This window comes from Calypte anna, chromosome 1 (genome assembly GCF_003957555.1).
Source record: "Calypte anna isolate BGI_N300 chromosome 1, bCalAnn1_v1.p, whole genome shotgun sequence".
Classification (NCBI taxonomy): domain Eukaryota; kingdom Metazoa; phylum Chordata; class Aves; order Apodiformes; family Trochilidae; genus Calypte; species Calypte anna.
Genome location: NC_044244.1, coordinates 175,451,384 through 175,478,080, shown reverse-complemented (window position 1 = coordinate 175,478,080; position 26,697 = coordinate 175,451,384). Strand labels below are relative to the sequence as shown.

Genomic DNA, 26,697 nt, shown 5'->3' with positions numbered 1-26,697 from the left:
ACTGATTCTTTCTAGCAACCTTGGGCAAAGAGTTTGTGGCAATGGTAGCTCTATTGGCTTCTCAGTCAGTTTTGTCAAGAAGACAGGAGTGTACATCTCATACTAGAGAAAATTCATATGATAAAATAAATCCCATAGAGCAGTCCTACCATTTTAATCTTCCTTTAGAAAAAAGGAAAGCATTAAACTATTGTATTGTGAGTATGTCATACAATCAATACAGCTGGCAAGGCAAATGTGGAAGAGAAGCTTCTTATTCTTGGATATGTAATCTCTTTCATCCTCTCCAGAGCCATCCAGTTTCATTGGGTATGAATCCTGCCCCAGACAGCATGGCCTGGGAATCTGCTATTCTCTGTTGGAGAAATGCTAGTGTGCACAGCTTTTTATTCAAAACATTTAGATGTCTGGAGTTCTTGCCAATTTGTTCGTTTGTTTATTAAGAAATAAGATTGCTCTTCATGCTGAGAAGTTGCAGCAGCAACTGGAGAGGCTGCTGTAGAGGGGAATGAAGAGAAAATGAGTCACATTTGGCAGCATCTGTCATTGCAGACAGCAGAAGCTGCACTTAAGGCAGTGCTTGCTAAAGCAAATGAAGTAACAGAAATAGTCTTACCCATCAGCATCACTCTATAGATCAGGGCAGGCAGATGCAGCATATCAGTTTGACCTGGGATGCTGTCCTAAAAGACCTCAGGAGGGCTTTTGCAGAATGATTCCAGTAACTCTAGGAAGGCTCTAGCTATTTGAACAGCAGATGTAGGGAGAGATGGTAATACTCTCAGGTACCAAATGGATTGCCTTTGCTGAAAATGCCAGGAGATATCAAAGGAGAGAAAGAGTGAACACAAGGCTGCCCTTTCCCTTCTTCCTGAGGCTGCATCAGGGGAACTGGGGTGCAGGTTTGCAATCAGGAGCAACTCTGCCTTTGATCATGAAGGATTCAGTCACAATCTGGATAACAATTTAGCCTGTATCTAGAGTCACACCCTTTACAGGTGCAGAAAAAAAAGGTTCTATTTAAGAGAAAATTGTAGTCCTCTGTCAGTTGCTCCCTTCACTTCCCAGGTACAAAGCCTGAACATTCAGAGAGGGTGTTTATCTCACTCACTAAAAAAAACAAAAAACCAAAAACATGACTTAGAGGAAAAAGGGATTAATCACACAAAAATATTGCAGAATTTAACTGCACAAAACTCAGCAGAGAAGGAAACCATGGTGATCAAAATCATGGCTTTAAAAAGAGAATAAATCTAAGATCAGCAAATCACTGTCACAAGAAGATAATGTAAATTAAGACAACTGGACCTGAAGATGGGTGAGATAGGAAATACAGAGCAGAAAGCTCTTTGGTTTTGATATTGTTATGTAAAAATAAGAGTTAAAGCACTAATAACATGTATGATTTGGCACTGAGGGTAGGTTTCCTAACCTGAACAGATGGGATCTGTTGTGGAAGAATGGTGAGGAGCAGGGTGTCTCTGAGGAAAGGCCCATACACTTGGGAGAAGGGAGGCAGGGAATACAGAGATGGGTATTAATTTGTATTTTATATAATTCATGTATTTCACTAATACATGAAGCTGCCTTAGTTATGTCTGGAAGTCCCTGGATAGAAATATGTATGGAGGTGTTAGGCACCATGTATTAGCAGAATGTGTAGCACGGATCCTACCATACACACGTAGCACAGGGCCTTGGCAAGCACCATCATAGAATCACAGAATGGTTTGTGTTGGAAGGGACATTTAAAGATCTTCTTGTCCAATACCCCTGCAGTGAACAGGGACATCTTCAACTAGATCAGGTTGTTCAGGGCCCCATCCAGCCTCACTTATAATGTTTCCAGGGATGGGAAACCTACGATTAATCTGGACAACCTGCTTCAGTGTTTTACCACCCTCGTCACAAAAATTTGTTCTTTTATCTGCTCCAAATCTACCTTCTTTTCATTCAAAACCATTACTCCTTGTCCTCTTGCTACAGGCCCTAGACTTGTGCCTGAGTCAAGGCAGACTGTGAGGCTGATCCATGCAGTCACAGCAAAGCACACTGCAGAAGGGAGTGCTTGTGATGCTCATGTCCAGCATCGGGTTACATGTCCTGCAGTTGGTGCTGCTGAGTAGCAGCAACATGGCACAGGCCTTGGATGAATTCAATTAACCTCATTCTGCCTAGAATGAAGTCTTGTCCAGAAAAAATATCAGACTTCAGCTGCCCTGTGGCTTGGTTGCCCTGTTGTCACTGGTGGCATCTGTCACTGCTGATGCTTGCAAGGAAAGCAAGTTTGGGACCTCCAGCTCAAAGGCATTCAAGCTCTGCTTTTATTTACTTCAGCCAACCCACCTCCAACAAATCTATTTGTGATTTTTATATTTATAATTTAACTACATAAAGCAGCTCCAGTTTTCTGGATGTCTGATTATCTGATCTATTTATCCACATGCATATTTGTGTCCTCAATGGCATGTTTAGCAACCATACATCTATATGCATGTATACAGTTGAAATATTTACGTTTCCTGGTCTTTCTTCCTGTTATGCAACTGTCAAGCTATGCATCCAGCTATTATCCCACTGAAACTGTTCTTCTGATTCTAGTTCAGCTATGGTTTGCTGCATCTTGTTTTCATTATGCTGTAAAACTAAGGCAGTGGAGGAGGAGGGCTGTGAGAACCCCACAAAATTGCAAAAATGTTTTATTGAGCTCTTCTGGTAGGAGCCGTGTTCCTCTGATAAGATAAAAAAGGAAGTTTTCTCTTTCTTCTGATGGAATACAATTCCATTTTTACACACACAAGAAAATCTCAGAAATTGATGCTGGATTTCATATTAATATAAATATAGCCCAAACCAAATAACCATTGTAAGATGTCATAAATATAGTTCTGCTTTTACGAGTGTCGTATCTTTTGCTGACTGAATGCCACATTCTCTTCTCAACCATTTCACTTCCAAGAGGAGTTGCCAGCATCCCCAGTGGCATGTATTAATTTATAGATGATCAGAATCTTCATAGGATTACCAGCTGCTCTTCACATTAACATCTTTTGCCAAGATAATCTTTCATGAACCACTCAATTACATGGAAAAAACCCTGTAATGACTGGGCCTTGGCTCACCTTTCTGTCCTATGGAAATACTATTAAAACATAATTCTGTGGGTTGGAAAAAAATATAAGAGGATGTAAGAGTTGTCTCTGAAATATCTGTCTGCTTGCACAAAGATCAGGCTCTGCAGATGGCTATACCTCTCTAGCACATTTGCCAGTATTGTTATTAGTTATCATACTAAATACAGGCAAAACTATGGTGTGAAGCACTTTATGTTTGGTACATAAAACATGTCCCATATTCCAAAAAGCTTTCCTTGAAAGTGTAAGAGAGCATGAGACAAGAGCATGTAAACAGCAAAGAACACAGACTCAGCACAGCTGTGCAGATTGTACAAGTGGCCCAACTCCCAGCATTTTCAGAAACTGAGTTTTAAGAAGTTCTTAAAATGGAGACTGTTGTTGAGCCCTGGCTGTTTACAAAAAGTTTTGCCTAAACCATGAGGCACCACGTAAGAGAAATCACAAAGAAACCTCCTTAAATCTATGAATTAGGAATCTGGGAATGGAGAGCTGTGAAGGTGTGGGAGTAAGCTTAGAAGAGAACATGGTAAGAAAGGAATAGGCTGCTAAGGAAGTTGCAAAAAATCAAGACCTTATGTTTGAAACAGCAAAAAACAGAGGCATGGATAAAGGAATGCAAAACTCATGTGGCTGGAGTGACCCATGAGGAAAATGATCTCATGGAATAGTAGAACAGTTTGCATTGGAAGGGACCTCAAAGACCATCCAGTCCCAGCCCCCAGTGACATTTGGTAGATCTGAGCATCAGGACTGCACAGCTTTCTGACTCTGAGAAGCATTCAAGCTCAGTGGCTCCAGTGAATCTGGAGGGCTGATTTTTGTGAGTTCAGTCTCCAGTGTCAGACTCCATGACCTTCTGCATGATTCCTGTTGAACTTAATTCACCTGAAGCTTTCAGTATTAGGTATTGCATGTCAAAAAGAGCATGAACCAGAGGAGAGAGAGAAAAAAATTACAGCAGATCTACAAAAAGTGAATTGAAAGGAAAATCTGATGGAAATAGGACTGTTAATTTCAAGAAGAGTGGGCTGAAACATGACAGCAGTTTTCAAACATGCCAAAAAGGAGAAGAAAATAATCTTTTTTCCACATCTGAGAAGGATAAAAGGAAATTGATTTAACATGCAAGAAAACTTCAGACTGCACTTTAAAGAATAAACTTTCTAATGTTAAAATACAGTGAAACTTTGGTTGTGCAGTGACTCTGGGGAGTCTTCATCATCAGAGGACTTCACAAATAGAGTACACAAATATGTCTTGGAAATGACAGATCTCCTGATCCTGCAATATGATGAAGAAAAAGAAGCATATAGTTTATAGGAATGAATTAAAATATTTTTCTCTCTTATTTTATTACCCTTCAAATAAACAGTTTTAACTAAATCTGCAATCTATTCTTCATTACTTGATCAATACCATGAGATGTATGTACCATCTTTGAATTTTACATCTGTAACATGACTCAAAATACTGTTTCATTAATCTAAATATTAGTATTTTTCAAGTATCTTTTGCTGACTGGAACAGGAATCAGTTAGAAATCTGAGACATGAAGTGGATCATTATTCTTTTGGTCTTGTTTTACAACCACTTCATACATTGACAATGGGAGATGTGGTACAGAAGTTTTCCTTGTAATAGGGTAAGCAGTAAAGAGAGAGTCCCTGGAACTGCAACAGAAAGGGATAAATCAGGAAAATATTGTTACCTGGGATTAGTTTTGTCCCAAAGAGTAAAACAAAACAAAACAAAAAAATATGAGGCTGGCTCTCCAGCAAGATGAACAGCCCTCAAAGTATCTGCTGCTGGCACAGAACTATCACCTTTCCTATAAATTCAACCAAAACAGATAAATGATATTTTAATTTAGAAATTACTTTTAAAGAAGTTAAAGACTACCTGGCTCCAAATAATGTTATGTTCCTGTAGCGGGAAGAGCCTTTCTTGCTCCTGAGGCTCAACGAGCTGCTGGCCTCTCCATTGCCTCGCACCAGAGTGAGCTTCCCCCTTGTGGGTGTGTGTCCCACCTTTATTGGCCCCCTGGTAATAGGGGGCCTGCCCTAACCAGGCACAGGTGGACTCACACCCACTCTTTGGCAACTGGAGGCACCTGGTTTATCTTGTTTCTCTACATGTTCCTTTGTAAGTATGGCTACACTTAACACAGATATTTCTTATAGTCTTCAAATGCAGCTTTGCATTCAGATTCTATGGGCACTCTAATATTTTCAAGACTTATAATGAACTCTCCTGGACAGCTGGAAGTGATTAACCTACATGATACTTGGAGATTTTAGTGGGATCGAGGGACTCCAAAAAGCAAATACCAAAGGACCGAAATTTGGAAAGCACTATTCCCATTCATGTCACCAAACTCACTACAGACACACAAAAAGCAGTGATTAAAATTAGCTAGATGAGATGCATGTGTACTGAGCTGCAAGTGTTCCCAGAGGACAATCCCACAGATGTCCCAGCTCACACAACGGAAATTACAAGGCAGGGTGCCTGCCACTAAAGAGACTTTTTTCCTTCCTACAGAAAATGGGAGCCAGTTCAGAAAAAATGCTGATGTCTTGTTCACTGATGAAATGTTCAAGTCCCGAAGGGTCCCTGCTCTAGCAAGAACTGTGAGATAAATTAAGAGAGTATCAGAAGAGAAACCATTCTTCCAAAGACCCAAAACAATACTATTGGAAATTTAAATACAAACAAATCACAACTGAGGTCAGGATACTGCTTTTAGTTCCCATGCCAAATCTTCCAAAATCAACACTGTGGTTTGGCTGTGTGTTATCAAGAGCTGCTCGCCCTGAATTCATCTGACGTGACTCACTGACACGCAGCTTCCTTCCTGCACTTCCTCTGCCTCTCAGCCACAGCTCAAACTCCATGGGTAATGGTGCCACACACAGGGCCTGATCAAGCCCTCCCCTGAGGCGGGCAGAAGCTGGGGAGTTGGTAGAATCATAGCATGGCTGGAGGGGTCCTTAAAGCTCATTCAGTCCCAGCCCCCTGCATGGGCAGGGACAGATTCCACTAGACCGGGATCCACCCTCACCTTGAACACTTCCAAAGGTGGGAGGGATATGGTCACTCAAGCTGGTAATGTGGTTGGCCTTTGAGAGTCTGCCAGGGAAGCATAGAAGAGCATGAAATCATTGAAATCTATATTTTAAAATAAATATTAGTGCTGGAATTTTTTTTTAAAGTGTCTGAATGACTGAATCTCTCTACCCCCATTTCCAAAAGCAGAGATGCAGCTGAGGAGTTTGTGTGAGCAGGCAGGCTCAGGCACCTCAACATTTATTCTGATTATCTGCACAGTAGAAGTTTTCAGCTTTCAAACACTCTTTAATCATGAGCGTATGAAACATTTTTTTTTGTGTGGTTTTAAGAACCACAGACTATGTCCCAAATAGAAGTTTTATGTAATTTATTAAAAAAGTAGTAGATATCCAGGAACTCTTGTTGGAAAAACAGACAAGATAGGATGCACATTAGTAACAAACTCTTTCCCAGCCTATGAGGCTGATTATTTTGACAGATGGGCAATAATAAGCTGTAGGTGCTAAAAAAGAAAAAAATAAAATTAGCAAGTTACTACTGAAGGTGTCAATGCAAGGCTGTTGCTTTAAGAGGAATGGCAGGCTACACAATCTGAATTCTGACTTCCAAACTACTTTGCTGAATGGATGTTGTTGTTTGGAACAACTATTTATCTCATACATGTTTACCAAAGAAATATAGCAAACACTAAATATAATACAAAAACAAACAAAAAGACTGCGTTACAATTTCTGTTTCCAGAGGCAGCTTTGGACTGGCTTTGCTACTGCTAAATGTTTCATAGCAAAAGCTTTTTGGGTTCATAGTTCTTCACAAACACTAAGTAAAAATAGACATCTGCCCTTGAGTCTTAAACCAACATAAAATATTTACAAGGATAGCATGACAACCAGTATGCTTCAGCCTTTGTAAGAAGCTAGAATTCCCCTGATAAGTGGAGCTTCTGTGAAGTGTTATCACACTATTTATATCCAGTGTTATAAATGAAATTCTTATGCTGAAGTACATGTATCTAAACAAAATGCAGCCTACTTAAATAATATTTTTGTTGGTTTCCATACAAATGAATTTTTTCCACTTTCCAGCAATTTTATTTCAATTTGCTGAATTTGAATTTTATTAATCTGCAATTTCTTATTTCTCTGAAATAGCACACTAACTACACAGAAATATATTATTGTCTAATGTGAAGAAACTCACTCCATGTCTATAAAATCATTTGCAATAGAGTTAAAACCTTAAGGCCATTTGAAGTTTTTTGATTGATGAAGTAGATCCCAGTGGTGACCCAGCAGTAGGTCACAGATGGAGCATAGACATGGGATGAACAAACTCTGTCAGATCCGTACAGATCCAGTCCAAGCCAACATGTATGTCTGTGTTACATACTCCTTCAGCAGAATCCAGAGAGCATGGTGCAGGGACAATGTCTCCAGGTGGCAGGAACCAGATTAAAGTCAGGTTTGTGACCCCACTTTCAGCCCAGGACCTGTCAGCAAAGCTGGCAATGGAGAAGTGTTAAGATGTAGAATGGATGGAACAGCAACTGCAGAGCAGAAAATACAGTAAAGAAGAGCTATAGTAGACTTGACAGAGACTTATGTGAGGAGCTGATCCAATAAGATGCAAAACATTATCAATATTCTCCAGTGAGGGCTCAATTACCTAAAAGTAGGTAATGAACAGTCTAGGTGTTTCTGGTGCTACTGAACTTTTGCCAAGGGACTGTGCTTTGAGGTCTTGAAGAAATTCCTTTAGAAGGACTCTTGCTGACCTCTGTGGGAACAAAGGTATCTCCAGACCTATAGGACTAGAACTACAGATTTCTTTTGCATAGTTTTCTTGAATATTCAAGTAGCCACCATTTTGCCTGCTTTCCCATTATGAACAAAGCTGCTGTAAGCATATGTCTGATACGGGTCCCACCAGTGAGCCAACAATACAGCAGCAATTTGCAAAACACTTGCAGGGAGCCTTCAGAAATCCAGTGAATGATAGGATGTCATATAATATCCAGAGATACACTCAGAAGCCATGAATTAAACAGAGCAAGACACAACTTGAATCAACACCTTTTTTGGAAGAAAAAATAAAAAAGGAAGACAGTCCTAAGCAAATGTCATGGTGTCTGACATTCCTGGTCAATCTTTTGGCTTTTCAACAGACAAAGTTCAACAAGAGTTCCTTCCATAAGATGGTCTACACAGAGAAAAGAGGTGCCTTCATTGCAGGCATCAGTAGAGTTGCTGCATTCTTCAAAAGTCCTGCAGTTTTGTGCCAAAGCCTGGGGCTGGAGCTCATTGCACTTCTGCAGGGACTGAGCTGCCTCCAGTAAGCCACTAATCCATTCCCTACCTGTCCCCTAACAGCCCACCTGCCTACTGATATCTCTAGTCTCATCATCAAGATTTTGGTCTACTATACACTGAGCATACTATATGCTGAAGAGCAGGTTTTGATCTTCACAAGTGAGACATAGGACATTGATTTTCAATACAAAAAGCATCATAATAGCACATTGGCAAAACACCAGGTAAATACGAAGAAGTAAAAAGCAGCCTGGGCTCATTCCCACACTCTGCAGCATTATCATCAGGAGAAGTCTGGGGAGAGGAAACCCTGAGAAAGGAAACTCACAACCAGAAATCATTAGGGTCATAACTCATATGGAAGACAAAGCAAAGTGTTTACTTTAAAAATTATTTAAAGTGAGATACGCCTGAACACATCATTTCCCCAGCGACAGCTGACAGTCCCTGGCAAGCACATAAAGCATCCCTGCTCCAGGGATTAAGCTCTCTGTAGACAAAAAGCTACCAACATTGATTAGCATGAGAAGAGTATCATTAATTTTCAAAAGCACATGATTTCTGAAAGTTTAAGGTAGTAGAGAAAAGTGGTAGAATGTGCCAAATGCTCCAATGGACACTGTTAAGGGATCTGGCCCTGCCTTTTAGGATTCAGCTGGAATTTCACCAGAGCAGAATTCAAGTGAAGAAACACATTATTCTGAGCCATTTTGTGCAGGGCAAACAAAACAAACCCAGAAGATAGCAAACAAATGAACCCTTAAATCCCAAGCCATCTTTATTTTTTAATCTCTCTCCTTCCTTATTCATTATACGCAAACCACAAAACTCCCAAAACTTTAAATAATTCAGAAATCAAAACTTGTCTTGCCCACTCTCAGCAGCAACTCTGTTCTGGATCCTCCCAGAAGGGAGGCCCACGAGAGGTCACCTCACACAGCTCCCCTCAAAGCCCACTGAGAGTTTCAATGAAGACAAATTTACTACCTCTGTGGCACATGCCATAAGGCACAGCCATTCCATCATTCCTAGCAATCCACTGCCCTTAAACCTAGAAGTGTTTACGGCTCCTCCCCAGTTATTTTTACCATATTGTTATCTGTAAGACCTCAGGAATTCTTACACAGATTCCAGTCACTCGAAAACTCAGCCTTTTTTATACCTGAGGAGTTGTGCACATTTCTTTTACCAGCCCATCTTCCACACATGCATCCTGCAGAGGATGTGGGAGCTGAGCATCCTGATAAGGATGCAGTAAATCTGATTTCATAGTTACAGCCACCTTCAAGGGAAAGCCAAATTTTCATATGCCTAAAGGGAAGGGTTTAATAAATTTATACAGAGAGAGAAGCATATTAAGAACAAACAGCTAGTCATTGATAGAATAAAGATTCCCATAACAGGTGTATTAACAAGGACTGAAGGTATAGGATGCAAAGCAGATGGCTGATCTGTGCAATCAAATGTACAGGTCTCAGCAGCCTCATTTAGGCATGCTACTTTCCCTTTTTCATATTCTAGGGTCCCTAGTGAATGAAGGTAAAAAAAAAAAAAGAGAAAGAGAAAGAAAAAGAAAAGAAGGAAGGAAGGAAGGGAGGAAGGGAGGAAGGGAGGAAGGGAGGAAGGGAAGGAAGGAAGGAAGGAAGGAAGGAAGGAAGGAAGGAAGGAAGGAAGGAAGGAAGGAAGGAAGGAAGGAAGGAAGGAAGGAAGGAAGGAAGGAAGGAAGGAAGGAAGGAAGGAAGGAAGGAAGGAAGGAAGGAAGGAAGGAAGGAAGGAAGGAAGGAAGGAAGGAAGGAAGGAAGGAAGGAAGGAAGGAAGGAAGGAAGGAAGGAAGGAAGGAAGGAAGGAAGGAAGGAAGGAAGGAAGGAAGGAAGGAAGGAAGGAAGGGGAAAAAAGGAAAAAAAAGGAAAGAAAGAAAATAAAAAAAGGAAAAAAAATAAAGAGAGAAAGAAGAGGCAATTCTGGCAGATTAACTTCTGCTCTAGCTGAGAACTGTCTGAAAATACACACTGGAAACCAGGATACCCAGCATCTGCTGTGTTGAAATGCCTACCACAGCTGGATACCTTTCAGTCAGCCCAGAGGAACTGCTACCCAGCAGTGCCCTCCAGCTGAGTGAGACATCTTCCTTGTCAGAGCCCTTGCTTGGCAAATGCAGCCCTTGTAGGGTACAAACTGGGTGGCTACTGGTTGTCAATCATGTCACTGGGATGCTGTAGTCACTAAACAGGGCAACGACACCATTTTTACCAGGACACCTCCCAACAGCACCCTGAATGGCTCAGGCAGCAGGACTCAAGATCTGCCTTATTACAGTAAGTTGGAAGGAGTAACAGGCAGTACAAAGAATGTTAATTTGTATATTCAGAGCTCAGTAGGAAGGAGCAAAGCAAGAGCTGATGGTAGCATAGCAGGGGAGACAATTTTGTGACTGGTGGCTCAGGACTGAAGATCAAAAGATCAAGGTGATCCCTTCAGCACTGGGAGAGACCTCCTGTGGTATGCTGGGCAATCATTTGCATTCTGCCCTTCAGCCTTCCAGCTGCAAAAGGAAGATAGTGAAGACCATTAAGCATCCTTTTTGGGTCTGAAAACCTAAATATTGCAATTCACCTCCTTGTATGTGCCCATTTTTCTCCTGATACAGAAAGCTGGGGATTCAAAAACTCAGAGGCAGATGAAATGTATTATTACGGAAATGGCCTTCAGGAAGAGCTGGATGTGAACTCAGTCATGTTCACAGAATGCTTTCAGGTCTCCACACTAAAATGCTAATCATCATTAGAGTTTATATAGTTGAAAAGGTCTGGTGAATGCTTTTGTACAATGAAAAGACTATAATCATTCACAGAAAAACGTACATTCAAGAAGCAGGGCAGGGTATACATTCCAGTGTTTTGTCATCTTATTTCTTTCATGGGGATTTTTCAAAGCTATAGAAAATTTTCAGTCTGGTTTGCTATAAAATTTGTTTTCAGCAAACACCCCCTTCAAATTACTGAGTATTTTAAATGTGCCATATGGTAAATAATTTCTGTTCCCTTAAAATGACCCTTAGGTTTTCAGAGGTGGAGAATGTCTGAAAACAGTAATTTATTCCAGAGCTAGGAGGACCTTTTAAATGTAATTTCTAATATATTAGAGTAAATATATATGATAAAAAACCCCTCCCAGTCAGATAAATTCCATACTCATGGTTGCTATGAACCAGCTAACCTCACTGTCCAGTTGTTGGTAATGAAAAAAAAGCCACACATAGTAATGGTTCTTCTGTGTATTTCTGTAAAGCTAATTCTTATTGTACTGGTGACAGCAGAAACAGGGGGTAGATCTACCACAAACATATTGTATATAAGCATTTCTACCATGCACCTGCATTTCCTATCAATGCCTGCCCCTACATCTCCCCCTCCAGAGCAGAGGATTTTGTTGTCAGAAGAGGCTGGACCTCCTTCTAGTCCTTACTATAGGATTTTAGTTTAGTCTGAGAACATGCCTTTGGGAACCTTAGATATGGTAGAGAACTTCTCCCGCAGTGGGCTGTGTCTCAAATTTGCTGGGAAACATGGATAGTTACTTCTTAGGTAAGATGGTATCATGCTGCGAATGTATTAGAAATACTTCCTCTGAGACTACTTGCCAGGAAGAGCACCCAAACCAGTGATGGACACTCCTTGGACACCACAGACACTGTGGAAAAAGTTGATTCAGCCCTTCCCCAACCACCTTTTGTAAGACTCACCACTAAAAATCAATCTCATCCCATGTGTGGTGGCTAGGTGGGTCCTTGGCCACGTATTTCCAAACAAGCCATAACCTAAAAAAAGGCACTGTCCCAATGTATTTTATGTGAGACAATCAATGAAACCCACCACATTCTGCTTTCCCAGATCCTGAGTACAAACAAACAAGAAGCTGCTGGACAGTTAAGTGTGTGAAACACTGCTAGCCAAGATGAAGAAGGATGCAGGTATGCTGCAGCCAGTCAGGACTGTGGAGAGTGGGAAAACATCCCAGTTTCTCAAGAGGCACATGCTATTCTTGCTGATGAGATTTCAGGCAGTTCACAGTAGCTGGATCTCCAGATGAGAGGCATGGACAGCTGGACAGTTCAGCACCAAGATCAGAATCTCTCAGTAGAAAACAATAGGCCATCCAGTAGAGCACGACCACTATATTCTAGCTAAATGTTCTAGGGAGTGCTCTCAGAGACGTGTATATAAAAACCAGTGCTCAGCAGAAAAGGTAGCACTTCTGAGACACCTTAACAAAAATACCCTGTGGAGAGAAATGTCTATACATTGACTCAGAGCTCCCTACCATCCAAAACTCCTGAAGAGATAATGACAAAAGGTGACTCCTCAGTTAAGCAATGCCAACAACTGTGAGAGCTTCTGTCATCCCAGAACCAGACAGTCCTGACTCTGGGTTGAATTCCTGCTGTGAAACAAGGACTCAAAGACAAGTACTTGGTGAAGCTCCAGATATGCTTTCAGAAAACAACACCCAAAGAAAGCAGACAAGAAGCACTTGAGGTTTGCTATGAGTAGTTTGGGGATTAAAACTCACTATAACCTTTTATTGCCAAGATTTGTCTTTATATTGCCACAAGGGCTAGCATGAAGGTGGACAACATACATTTAATCACCCAAACCAGATTCCCTCTTGAAAAGGATTCATTAAAAAGATGGGATACCTTGACACAGCATTATATGTCAAGTTTAAGTCAGTTGTCTTAGCTTTCACTAAACTCAGCCTGCGAACAGACTGAATGACTGGTTGAAAACCCGGTGCAACACATCAGAAAACAGAATGGGTCTGTAAGAATATGAGGATTTGCATGTCAAAATGCTCTAACTACACAGACCTGAATCCCCACTAGCCTAGGAAGACAGTTGTCTGACATCAAAGCACAGTCATGTAAGGATTGCACTGCTGGAACAAGGAGTGGAGAATAATTCCCAGAGCTGAAGCGACACAGACGTCTCATTAGGCTGATGAGCTGAGCTGAAATTTCAAGAACCTTTGGTAAACTATTTTCACACATGAATCAAGGCTGACTCCACTAAAACCTAACCAAAAAACTCTCAGAAGGGGTCAAGGGTTTGGATTTCACACAGCACCCTGAGCTGGCATGTCAGCAGAGTGATGCTGGGTGCTGCGGTGAGCAGTGCCCTCCCCTGGCTGCTGCAGCAGAGGGAAGAGTGGCAGCTGCTGAGCCGCTTCTCCCTCCTGCAGCTCCTGCCTCTCCTGGACTCCCTCTGTCCACCTGATCCTCTTCTGGATGTGGGGTATTCCAGATTGCTCCCCAATACCACGTGCCTGCCATCCAAAAAGCTTCTTGCTGCGCTGTAATTACTGAAGGGAGTGAGGAGGCATTCAGCCTGTGGAGTTAAAAGAGAAGAAGATTCTATTTTTACTTACTCTGGTATAAAGCTAACAGGAAATGTGAATCGGGATGCAGATCTTCTGTGATTAACTGTAACAGAGTAACTGAATTGATGAATTTGGTATTAACCTGCACAGACATCCCCTGCATGGTAGTCACAATCATGGATCAGGTTTAATCAATTAAAATGAACAACTACACATTTTTTGGCATTTATCCCAGGACCAAGGACATGCAGAGTACAGGAAAAAATACCACTAATAGGAAATATGTAACTTCTGCAACTATGATTATGGAGAAGATGGAAGCGAACACTTAAGAAAAAGAGAAGTTCTCTGACTTTTTGTCTGCCTGGTTCTCAGAAAACGCTAATGATTTAATCAGTTCTTGTAGTTTTAAGCAGTCTAGAATACTGCACATTTCTCCAATGTGGACCATCAAAGTTGCATGTCTACCTCCACAGGACATTTTGCAATGCAGAAACTTCAGAAACTTTTATTTTCTGAGCACTTTCATTTTGTATCAAATGAACAGTCATTGCAATATTCAAACCATGTAATACCAAATTAAAGAGTGGCACAATTATGAAATTTGCATGCTTCAAATAATGCATGGCCTTCCTCCCACTGTGAATTATCAGCAGGCCCCATCTAAAAACTACCAGTTCATCTCAAAATCACTGCTTTATCACTCTGTGTTCAGATCCAGGAATTTACCAAAAGGTCACCTGAATAGATGCTTTACAGAAACCTTCTACAAATAATTTTTCTGAAGTTGTATTGCCTTCCATACAAGACATGACAGGAGTGAACTTCTGATATTTTTGTCTATTTTTCCATGTGTACACCAGACAATCATAGCAGCCAGGTTTCCATGTCTTAAGTTTTGCCTGCCCAAACCAGGAAAAAATAGCTTCTTCAAAAATGAATGGGGAAGTGGAAACACTGGAGTATATCCACTTGCTTTCTCACTTTTCTGATACATTTTATTGGGAAGACTTTTTTGTTTTACCATTTCTTCCTTTCAGAAAAGTAATTCTGAAAAAATCCCAACCCAAACTCACCTTATACTCAGACTCATAAACATCAGGCTTGGATTTGCTATGCTTCCCTTTTGGGAGCCTTCCCAACTGTGCATTTATGTGAGCCATGAGTTGTTTCTCTGTTCTGCAAGTAAACCTCCAGACCTTATGGAGAGGAAGGGAGATGTCTCTTCTGAGGCAGAGCTTCGTGAGAGCAATGATGAAGACTGCTGAGAAGCTGAGCCCTTATACTCTGTCTAAGGCATGGGGTATATAAGCCCTGACCTACCTCTTGGTCTGGATGTATTTCATGACTTACAGTAGAAGACTCAGGCACATTCCACTGCTTCACACTCCCCAATTCCCATGAACACACACTCTGGATAACGGAGTAAGACCTATGTAGCACTGATTTCTCTCTAAAATTAGAGCTGAAGCAACAGCGCCCAGGGGACTTGCTGCTACAACAAGACAGCAAGCTAACTGTGAACAGAGAGATACTGTTAAAAACCTGAAGTGCATTAAAGACAAATACATATAATGTATTTATATAAAAAGGCATATAATAATAAAGTATACATATGTATCTTTTTTGTTTGATTGTTAGTTTTGGGGGTTTTGTTAAGAAAATAAGTTTCAGAAACTTATAAGAAAAGTTCAGGGAAATTATTTGTCACACCTGAAACAAACAAACAAAAAAACCCAGCACAGAGCTGGTTTCTGCTGCTCAAGTCATGTAGGGAAAACTGAGCCTTCTCAGATAGAATCATAGAACCACAGATTATGCTGAGTTGGAAGGGACCCATCAGGATCATCGAGTCCAACTCCTGTCCCTGCACAGGGCACCCCAAGAATCCCACCATGTGCCTGAGAGCATCATCCAAACTCTTCTTGAACTCAGGCAGGCTTGGTGCTGTGACCACTTCCCCAGAGAGCTTGTTCCAGTGCTCAACCACCCTCTGGGTGCAAAGCCTTTTCCTAATATGTAACCTAAACTTCCCCTGATTCAGCTTTGCATATATCACATACACACCACATACAGCAGCTTTAGTGCACATCACTTACACAGAGGGCTGCATAATCCCATTTCAGTACTGTAAAATACTATATGTCCCAGAACAAGAGGGTGGCAGCAGAAGCCCAAGGAAAGTTGTACCTTCAGAGGGATTATCTCTGCTAGAGACGGAACACACAATTTGCTGGACTCATTTGCATAAAAAATGCTCTCCCTGTGCATTGTGCTGGCCTCTGTCTCTGGTGTGTTACAGCTGGAAGCCCCTGCTTCCCTAGCGTGGGAAAGGGGAGAGAGCAGTGTACAAGCTCTCCAGAGCACAAAGAGCCTGGAGGCTTTGTATTGTGAGAGACCTTTGCACCACTGTTTAAGTGGGACTATGGGTTCAACCCTATCCATGCTCCAAAGCACTACACAAGCACTTTGGCAGTCCAGGCAGGACCCATTTTCAACTATACACCTCTGGTAATGTTTGAACCTCTTCACTTTCCTCTTGCCATGAACAACTGCTGCAAAAGTCAAAGGCTCCAGCTCCACCGTGTGTGCTGTCTGATCAACATGCAGAGAAGGTGAGAACCCTGCCTAAATAAGAATGACACAAGTCCCAAAAGAGGGACCAAGATGGGGAAAACAAGGAATAGCTGCAGCAGAAGAAAAATGACTTTGTTAGAACTATACACATAGTTCATTTTTTTTTTTTTTTTCCACTCTGCTGTAACAAATACATCACAGGGCCAGGAAAAGCCTAAGCAAAACCTGACAGATAAGCAGACTGATAAGGTATGACTGTACATATGTCCCTGAAGAAAACTGTACTCAAGAAATCTCATAACCAAAAATACAACAGACAGTCTACTAGGGTCCAATTCAGCACATGCCCTGCCCTCCCTATGGGAGCCAGTGTACTCTATCCCCTGCTCTTTTCTGTGGCTGCTGTAAAACACAGTAGAAAATTGTACTGTCATCCAATTAAATAAACAGTGTGTTGGATCTAAAAGCACAAGCCCAGCTGCTGGTATAAGATGTACAAACAGAAGAAAAGAGAGAACAAATGTTTCCCTTTTGCAATTCAATGTGTCGACTGTATGTATAGTGCAACTCACTGGTATAGCTCCTGATTGCCTCTAGTTAAGCATTTACAGAGATTTTTATTTTGACAGCTTGTGTCCCACATCGACTGACAGAGTCAGGACATTTCAGTCTGTCCTTGTAAAAGCAATGCATTTCTAAGGCTGTGTACTAATGCTGACATGTAAGTCAGCAATTTTAGTGTCTATGAATAATGAGGCTGCACTGCTATAAAATGTGATTGGGTTCCTGCAAACAGGCAGTATTATCAGAAATACAACACAAAAAATGTCACTAAAGAGTACTGGTACTTCACGTTACAGTTTTTGCAAAATAATTCAGTCAGAAGATCTGAAAATTACCGTAACAAATATCATGCCAGAATACTGAATAATTCAATTTACATATGATAAATATTTCTATAAGAGCCAAGCAGCATATCTAGGTTTAATTTGAGACACATGCACTAACAAATCCATGCCCATCTCCAGCCCCTGTTTGGTCACAAGGTGACCAAATCTCACTTGGATGGCAAATCTCACTGAGTGAGCTTGGGACAGCTACTGAGACAAGGCTTGGGCTGGCACAGAAAAGTGCTCACTCCATGTGTTTAGCAGGCAGTCTCTGCTCACAGGGTTTCAGCAAAATTACCACCAAGCCCAGCTGCTCTGCTGCTATTGCTGTCCCTGGAGGAACTGCTGGCTGCCCTTGCAGAGGGCATCACCTCTATTTCCCAATTGCTTCCATAGTCATTTGCTGTTCCAAAGCTTTTTTTACAGCATAAACAGATGTTATCAGTTTCAACTACACAAATAGTCATGTAATGCCAAGCAATAAAAACAACCAACTCCAGTCTCACCCCAATACAGATTTGGAATTCATATACCTTTTGAACTACATCAAATTAACTTTACTCCAAAATCAGTTGCAAACTTCAATTTCACTTTATATTGCATCTAAAAAATGCATAAAAATTATCTCATCCACATCCATGCGAGATTAACTATTTACTGGTAAATTATTTATACATAAAATGCATTTCTAATAACTTATATAAATTACATTTATGTTAAATTTTATTTATAAAGATGAAGATGATCATTCCTTTCCTATACAGATAAGATGATGACTTTTTTAAAATTACACAAAGCACGTCCCTTGTCTCTGAACAATCCTTATGAAAACTAAATTTAAAATAATGAATCTGATCAAAATACTGTGTAAAAAGAATACTGACAATGTAATTTAAAAATAAATAAGTATCTTCATAGATCAAGGGATTTAACTGTAACTTTTTGAGGTAATATTAATTGCTGTGGAGCTATGTTAGGATTATTACTTTCAGCTGACTTCAACATTTTTGTCAGAAAAACAAGAAAAACATTATGTTAAACACTTTATGTAAGGAAGGTTGTGAAATTTGCCAAACAAACTATTCAATAAGTACTTTTCATTCAGTTTGGAAACACAAAACTATTTGCTCCTTGATGAATCAGAATGATCCAAAAGATTTTATTTCTTTGAAACTGACACCAGCATCTCAGGAGTCTCATCAATCAAGAAGACAGGGGCTTTTCACTCCATTTGGAGTTCAGGATTAACACTGCCAAGAAGTAAACCAAACCCTTTGCTATCCAACAATCTGCATGCAGAGTAGTCAGGGTGCAAGAGGTTGGAGTTTCATCACTAAAATACCTTGAGCAAAATTTAAAAGATACCTGGTAAATCAGAATAAATATGATAATCTATAAATGTGCATTTGGACAAACTTTTTGGGCTATGTGTTTGGGACAACTTCTATTCCTCTGGTCTGTTCTTGTTCTAGTGAAGAGAGGGCTGGTAAAACACACACACACCAAAAAAAAACCAAACAAAAAAACCAAACCAAACAAAAAAACTACACCTTTTTAATTCTAAAGAAATAAATGCAAAAGCAAAATTCCAAGGAGTAGCTGCAGGAAAATTAACAGGTAACAATACTGTCCTCCTTCAAAAAACATTTCATAACAATACGACAGCATTTCTTATTCTTACACATGAACACTGCAGTGTCAACTTTCAGTTTAAAATTTCTAAGCACTCTTAAAAGGGATACAGAGCTCAAGATGCCATTGCTAAAATAAAGAAGGAATGGCCTAAAAACTGGCCCTGTTGATGATTTCAGATAAAAAAAATCAGTAAGAATGTGTAATTAAACAGTTTCTTATCAGCCACTGCTGGTAAACACAAGAACTGTACACTATTCACCTGCCTTTTCTAATTCAGGGCCCCCTTCTGTCACCATCAGAAATGAATCCCTGAGACCATCAGTCTTTGGCATCAATCCTCCAAAGGCTGCTCAGCTACTCAGCTCAGTGGGATGGATTTAGTGTTTCCTGTTTTGCTACATTTACATCTTCTTAATTCACAAAGCCTGATCCTATTTCCACTGAAGTTTCACTCATCTTCAGAGATGGGCACACTGAGATTTTTAAACCCAGAACTTAAGGATGTTTAGAAGATGTATTAGATGAGATTTTAATCAACATATTTTTTGTTGTTGATGATTTTTAATCAACAGTTCTCCTTGCAGATGATTTTGAAAGTTTACCTGTCCATGTACAAAATATTTAGACCGAGCAAAGCTAAAATTTATACTGAGTTTCCTTTCCCCTGTTCTCTGAACTCATCTTGGCATCATGATTTCAGAGTAATGTGTGAGGCAACACTATTGCCTCATTCACAGACAGCTTGGTGTGAGGGAGCTGACTGATGGGAGGAGGAAAAAAAGACAAAAGGGAAAAGAAAAGGGCTCTTATGTTTGCAGCCACACATTGCTGGGAACAGACTTTGACCAGAGTGCTCTCAGGTGCACTGAAAACCAATTGGATGAGAAAGCCTGGAGTTTTGGAATATCCAGCTCTCACTGTTAGAAATGGGAGGGAGGAAGGGAGGCAAGCAGGAAGGCAGGAAGGAATGCAGGCAGGCTTCGCTCCAATTAGCCTGTCTTTTTATTAGAGCTAGAACAGGCCATTTCTTGGAAAACAAAGTCCTCTACTACCAAGAAACAAAAGCAGGGAAGGCTGTCTTTTAGGACAACTTGATCATCTCAGAAATGCCTGCAACTCTGGAGGGCTCCTGGGCATGAAGAGTAATCTCCTTACCATGAGGACAGTGCAGGGGAAGAATGAAAAGGCAGCCACCCTGCTCAGAAGTAAGAAACTCCACCATAACAGGGTAGAGGTAGAAGCAAAATGGGTCACCTTATCTGACTACTTCACCATGCTCTGCTCCAGCTGGGATACTGGCTGTATTAATTACTGAAAGACAAATTCCATGAAGACGATGTTTCAGGCTACCTGCCTCTATATTGAACAGCTATTTTGCTAACATCATTAGTATCAACATTAAAGTTATAAAGTAAAGCAATTCACATGATTATAGGACGTAGTTTGAGATTTGTTTTTGCAAGAAAGAAAACAATTGGAGTTAGCACTCCTGAGGAAGGATGGTCTGGTAGCAAAACCAGATTGTGTTTAGACTCTGCTCTTGTTCATGTTGCAACCAACTTTGAGAATGTCACTGAGGGCCAGACTTCTGCCAAGATTCCTGCATCTCTTATCTTATGAATATCTTATGAATTATACCACCTTTACGAGCACATTTAACTGAAGTACAGACAGAAGTCTTCAGCTCCAACAAACCCAAATAAGTGTGCCTTCAAGCACATCATCTCTTTCAGAAAATAGAGTATTGAATACTATGTCTCCATCACTCAAATTTAGGCTTCTTATTTCATCCCCTTACACGTCGTGGGCCTCACAGCAGAATGGGCAGAGCTCTTTGACTTGAGAAATCTTTGCCCAAAGGTTGTCTGGGCAAAGTCTCCGTGGGGCTTTACAATCAGCTTTATAATGTAAGGCAAAGTTGGAAGAAACATATTCTGCCTAACCTTCACCTAGGAAAACACAAACTACTAGATAATGGATGTAAGAGCTGGTGTAAATCATACTGTGAAACAATTAGTTTATGATTGCAGCTAGCAGAGATAGTGTGTGAAACTTATTTCAGAGCCAGGTTTTATACACCTATCTTCTAACCTCAGGTGTAAAATCAAGACTCTGCTTGCATCTTTCACAGAGAAAATGAAGGATCAGCCTAAGGTCTGTAAATACATTGACATACTCAAATTCCAAAAGACTGTAGTAGATTTTTAAACTGTTAAAAGTTGCAACATTTCTAACTTCCTTCTGCATTGGAGGCTGGCAGCTGTGAGATAAAAGGCTTGTCACATGTGCTCAGTAATGGAACAATTTCTGATCTATTCTGGTCCAGGGCAGCAATATTGAACAAGTAGTGCATGAAAAACACAATGATTCTGATTTTCCTTCTGCTGTTTTTACTTTTGAATGTTTCTGGCATCAAACGATGTCAGAAGGTCAGGCAAGCATCACACAGCTGACAGAGAGATAATTACTGCTATAGTTATAGATTACAGTATTATTACTTTTTACATTTCTAAACAGTGTCAAAACATACCCAGCATCTCTGGAACCTCTGACCTAAACTCTGAAACACTGTTTATATCATCAACCAGCACTTCTCAGAAAAAAAAAATGTTCCTAAAAGAATCACAAGAATTTTTCAGTCATGTGGGTTACAAGGCAGCACTTTGCTTTCCATTTTCTGAATCAAGTGGCTTAGCACAGATGAACTATAGGCCCACAACAGTTCAAGACACCAGAAGCTCACACTGATGCTGGAAGAAGCAATTCAGCCTCTCTCATCTCCAGCCACTCTAACCCCCTCTTGCACCAGCCCACATATTCATGTGGCAGGATAGTGAACCAGACCAAGAATTCAGGTTAAAACAAGCCCAAAACATGTAAAATTATTAATTCCACCCCCGTTGGTTCTATGTACTCAAGCTGTTCATGGAACTAAAGCACGAGAAATCAAAACTGTGCTCATCAACTATACTTAAAATAAAATGTAAAAGCAGACTTACCACTGATACCAGAAAAAGCCGAGCTGGTAACCAAGCAATATATGAGGTGTTGTTTCCTTACTAATTCAGAGAGTGCATAGTGCAGATTCTGTGTTACCTGCAAGAGCTAGATGGTGTTTAGTGATCTTTTTTTTTAATACCACCTGGTACTGGATTCAGAAGTTAGACCTGCAGGGTCTCTAAGTTTCCTCTGCTCAGTGCATGGAGAGCCAGGCAGGCCCATCAAATGCCAGATTGTACCTTACAGGAGGGATGGAGCTCACCTATACCTCCATATATACCTATGGAGCTCCAAGTACCTATACCTCAGACACTTCTTCAAATAACCAACCAACACCAGCACTTTGGGGGCACTTAAACCAGGTAACCTACATTCAGAGGAGTAGTTGAGGGTAAAATGGATTTTATTGTAGAAGTGCTTTTTTCTTGTCATTAATGGAGTCTCTGTGATATAGACACAGACCTACAAACACAAGCACATTTTCCAGGTGAAAAATGTTTGTCTCTCAGGCACCAGACTTCCCTACCACCTTAGGTACACACTTCCTTTAGTACCTCACAAATAATGTTTCAGTGAAACAACTTCTGAGGGGGAGACAAGACATGACACATCGCTGCCCTAAAACCATTATTTTCCACTATTATTTTGTCAAAATTCTGTAACAAGTGTGAGTCATCTTTTAAAAGCATGTAATACCTGCTGTGACACAAGTTTACCAAAGAAAACTTAATTGCACCTTTTAAGCTGTCAGCCTAGCTTGGCACCCATTAAAGTGTGCAGCTAACATCACTGCCCTGTACTGAGAATTGAACAACTGTCTCCTGCACAACTCTCTGGAAAGTATTCCTGAATTACAGGAATCCCTGAATTCCTACATTGGTCTTCTCCACTCTATTTGCTAATCTCAGTAAGTTGTGGAGTATTTGGTTCTTTAAATACCTGGGTATGTGAGTTCCTGGGAAGTGGAGACAGATAAGCTCTTTTTTGACCTCCTGACTCTTAGAAATTAGAAGACAAAAAATCCTAGCACACCAAACTGCAACAGATTTCATTTATCTCTGTGTTGCTCCCAAGTCATGTAATAAAAAAATAAAATATGTAGGAGTCTGTATCTTAGGGGATAAGTAGTGAAAATTTGGGTATTAGAGAGACATGACAGACTCTTGCAGACTGAAGGCCTAGAGGAAGATACAGATTATTCACATTTGCCTGAAATACACCAGACAGACCAAAAGCAGCACTTTGAAGTAAAATGATTTATTCTCCTCAATGAAATTTACAAACACCCAGCTTTGACACTTTAAAGCACTGGCCAATTCAAATTCAAGCCCATGAATTTCTAAAGAATTTCTGTGCCTCCAGTAGATTTCTAGACTGGATGGTGCCCCAAGCAACAGCACAACTTCCTGCGTTACACTGCTGTTACCACAATATTACAAAGTTGTTTGATACAGCCAATGGATAGTAGCAAAGAAGATTCAAGGAACTCCTATTTATTATATTAGCATTTCCTGAATTGAAACAAAAAGAGAAATGTAGCCATCAGAAAAGAAAAAAAACCCTAAAACATAACTTCTATGCCTTCTCTCTCACGAACTTCCAGCCAAAGAACAGTATTACTGCAACATCCTTTCAAAAATATTTACACAGTATTGGTGGGGAGGCAGTTAAACAAAGACACTACTTGTACATGCTTGAACGTTTGGAAACCATATGAAGTTGGCAAATATCTTTTTACTGAATTCTACTATCTATTCCAATTAGGAAATTAGGACCAAGTAACAATTAAGAATAAATGTTTGGGGTTTTTTTTGTGGAAATACAAACCAGCAAACTTACTTTCTAATGAAATTGCAAGTGGGAAGACAGTAATGTTTTCAACTAGTAAGCAAGAAGAGCCCACCTTCAAATTTCCATTTCAGTGAACAGGAGGAAGTTCATTTAATGAAATACAGAATTTGCATGGTGGCATGCATATTCTTGTATATTCATTGGTAGATGAACAATATGACAGTTTTAAAGATACCTTTAATACAACAGCTTTTACTTTAATCAGAATTGTGTAGATGACTTGAAACAAGCACCTCATCATGAGAAAGAGAAGAGCTGAGCTATTCATTTAATGTGTCAGTATTGCTAAAATATACTGGCTATGGGACTGGAGGAAAGGAGGGTGGCATATAAATGCCAGTTTTACCAAAATGCTTCTGAAGCTGTTTGTGGAAGAGATGCTTGTAGGACTGATAGGCATGGCAGAAAATTACTAGAAAGTATGCTTAAGAGCAGAATAAATACACAGATAGTACTAAAGGCTAACAGGGAAGATTAAGTGTGGCATTTGGAGGACAAATTTTTTGAATGATCATGCAGATATGGGAGATTTGCCTGATACAATGAACTTCCACATTGAAAAGCTTCTGATGAAGTTATCTATCACACTCAAATTATGCTGTCAAGGAGGAAAACCAAAAAAGATGCCAAGAAATAAAAATGTCTTTTCATTGCTAACTATGAGTGAAAAAAGCCCTCCAGGAATAATTGGTTGTTTTCATTTACAGGGGATGGATATTACCTGACAGTCACAGATGTATGTTCAATATACTCATAAATGATCTGGAAAATGGAAGAATAAAAAAGAACAGAGTATTCCGATGCTATTAAATTATAGACATTAATAGAAAAAAAACCTGACTGCCAATTGCTAAAAAAAGGACCTTAAGATGCTGAATGAGCATAAGATAAACAGACAGATAAATTTCAATACCAATAAGTACAGTCAGACAGGCTGAAAAAAATTCCTTACTCTCACATATTCAGTACTTCCTGCATGGATTCCCAATATTCAGTTGTTCACAGTACAAGAATTACAACCAAATCAATAATCCTGTAGCAAATTTACAACAAGAAGTGTTTTTTCACACACTCCACAAATAAACTCTGGAACCCATTACTACAGGATGCTTTTAATATGAAAAGAACAAATGAATGCAGAAGACAACTAGTGGCAAAAAAGGCCCATGTGGGCTATTAATTCCAAAACTGCAGTACAGTGTCTTCCATGTGTCTGCATGATAAATATCTCAAAGAAAGTTGGAAGGGAATACTCTATGCTTACACTCTTCTTACATTTGTTTTCCAAATATCTAATGTTGCCCACTGCCAAAGAAGTTATATTGAACTGTAAGTACCTTTGATTAAATCCAGTGCTGCCATTTTTATGTTGTGTGATGGTCATGGACACTGCTGGCACCCAACTAACATGCAACTGAGAGGCAAAACCATCTGTATGTTGGTACAAAGACACTGATCCTAAAATAGCTTACTTTTCCATGCATAAATGTAACATTTGGCTACTGAGGAAGAGAAAAAAAAGTCTTTTGGGGAAAACCTCTCACAGATTTTAACAGGCTTCAACTGCAGACTAAAGCATCACCTTGTAAAATAAAAGGAAACAATATAAATACTGCTATTATTGACTAAAAATAGAGCTTAACTGAACCTCCAGAGCTGAACACTTTTCCTTACGAAGACAGAAGGTGGAAGCCACCCTGAATTTGATCTAACCAACAAGCAAATAAAAAATCCTAAGAGACTAATTTTAAAATGAGAAATGAACAAAAAGATGCAGTTGTTGATCTGATGCCTGGAATCTGTCACAAACCTCCAGATGAGATTAATTATTCTTTATAAAAGCCTGTTTCTTTCCATTGACTATAAAGGCAGTCCAAGTGACAGATGTAGAAGTCTTCACTAGAGTTGTCTAAATTCAGACTAGACGAATGCCCTGGAGCCTCACTGAAGACTGACTCAACTTTTATCTGTTTCTCTTCTCCAAACCAAACTCCTCCGTGTAGTGCAATATTTGCAGAATAAATTACTTAGAAGAAATGCAAGGATGATTTTAATGGTAAATAGTAAATTCTGAGATTGTTGGACCTCAGTGTCAGGGAATGTTGTAAATATGCTGTAGTTACTTACATCAGTTTTAGGTCGTGCTCCACTTGACGCTGGGTAAGGTAAATAGTCTAGATCCTGGTAGTCTGCTCTTCTATTTTTCCAAGATCTTTTTCCTTGATGATCCCCATAAAAACCTGTCTCCACCTGAACAGGGCACTGTAAGAGAATTTTTAAATACCTGTAAATAAAGGCAAGCCATAAATACTTTCACTGTGAACTGCAAGATAAAAACATTGGAATTTTGACTTTTAAAAGCTTTTTTTTCTCTTGTGTAAACATCTGACCACAATCTTTTTTCTTAAAAACACTGCATAATTTTCACATTTTGCTTAGTCAGAGATTCTACTTTTACCCAGTAAGTCCCATAACACCCAGTTCATTTTCATTAACTAGCAAGTATTTAGACTTCTTGAACAATTTTTGTCCAATGGACTAATAATAATGATATATATCATCACAACAAAATAATTTAAAGAATAATAATCTATCAAAGAGTAACTTGTTTGAAGAGACAAAAAAACCCTTCAGTGGAAAACTGTCTAATCCAGTGATTATAGAATATACTTCTGAGAAACAGCATCTGCTATGCAAAAGAAATACTCTGTTATCTGTTTAAAATTGCCCACACCCTTATGAGATCAATTTTCAGAGAAGCAGCTCCACCAAACATGCTGCCACTCATACAGCATTCACCTCCTTTGAACAACTTAGTCCTACAAGCTGGCCTTGCATCTGTGAGCACTTCAC

The 26,697-nt window shown here is 39.9% G+C and overlaps 1 protein-coding gene across 1 annotated transcript in view; it reads right to left on the bottom strand.

Annotated features, from left to right (window-relative positions):
• Nucleotides 1–26,697, bottom strand: part of LOC115599222 — a 146,495-nt gene that overhangs the window by 40,069 nt on the left and 79,729 nt on the right. Inside the window, exon 4 of the mRNA XM_030460703.1 lies at nucleotides 25,972–26,106. Coding sequence (XP_030316563.1) covers nucleotides 25,972–26,106 — 135 coding nt within the window. The remainder of the gene's footprint in view (nucleotides 1–25,971; nucleotides 26,107–26,697) is intronic.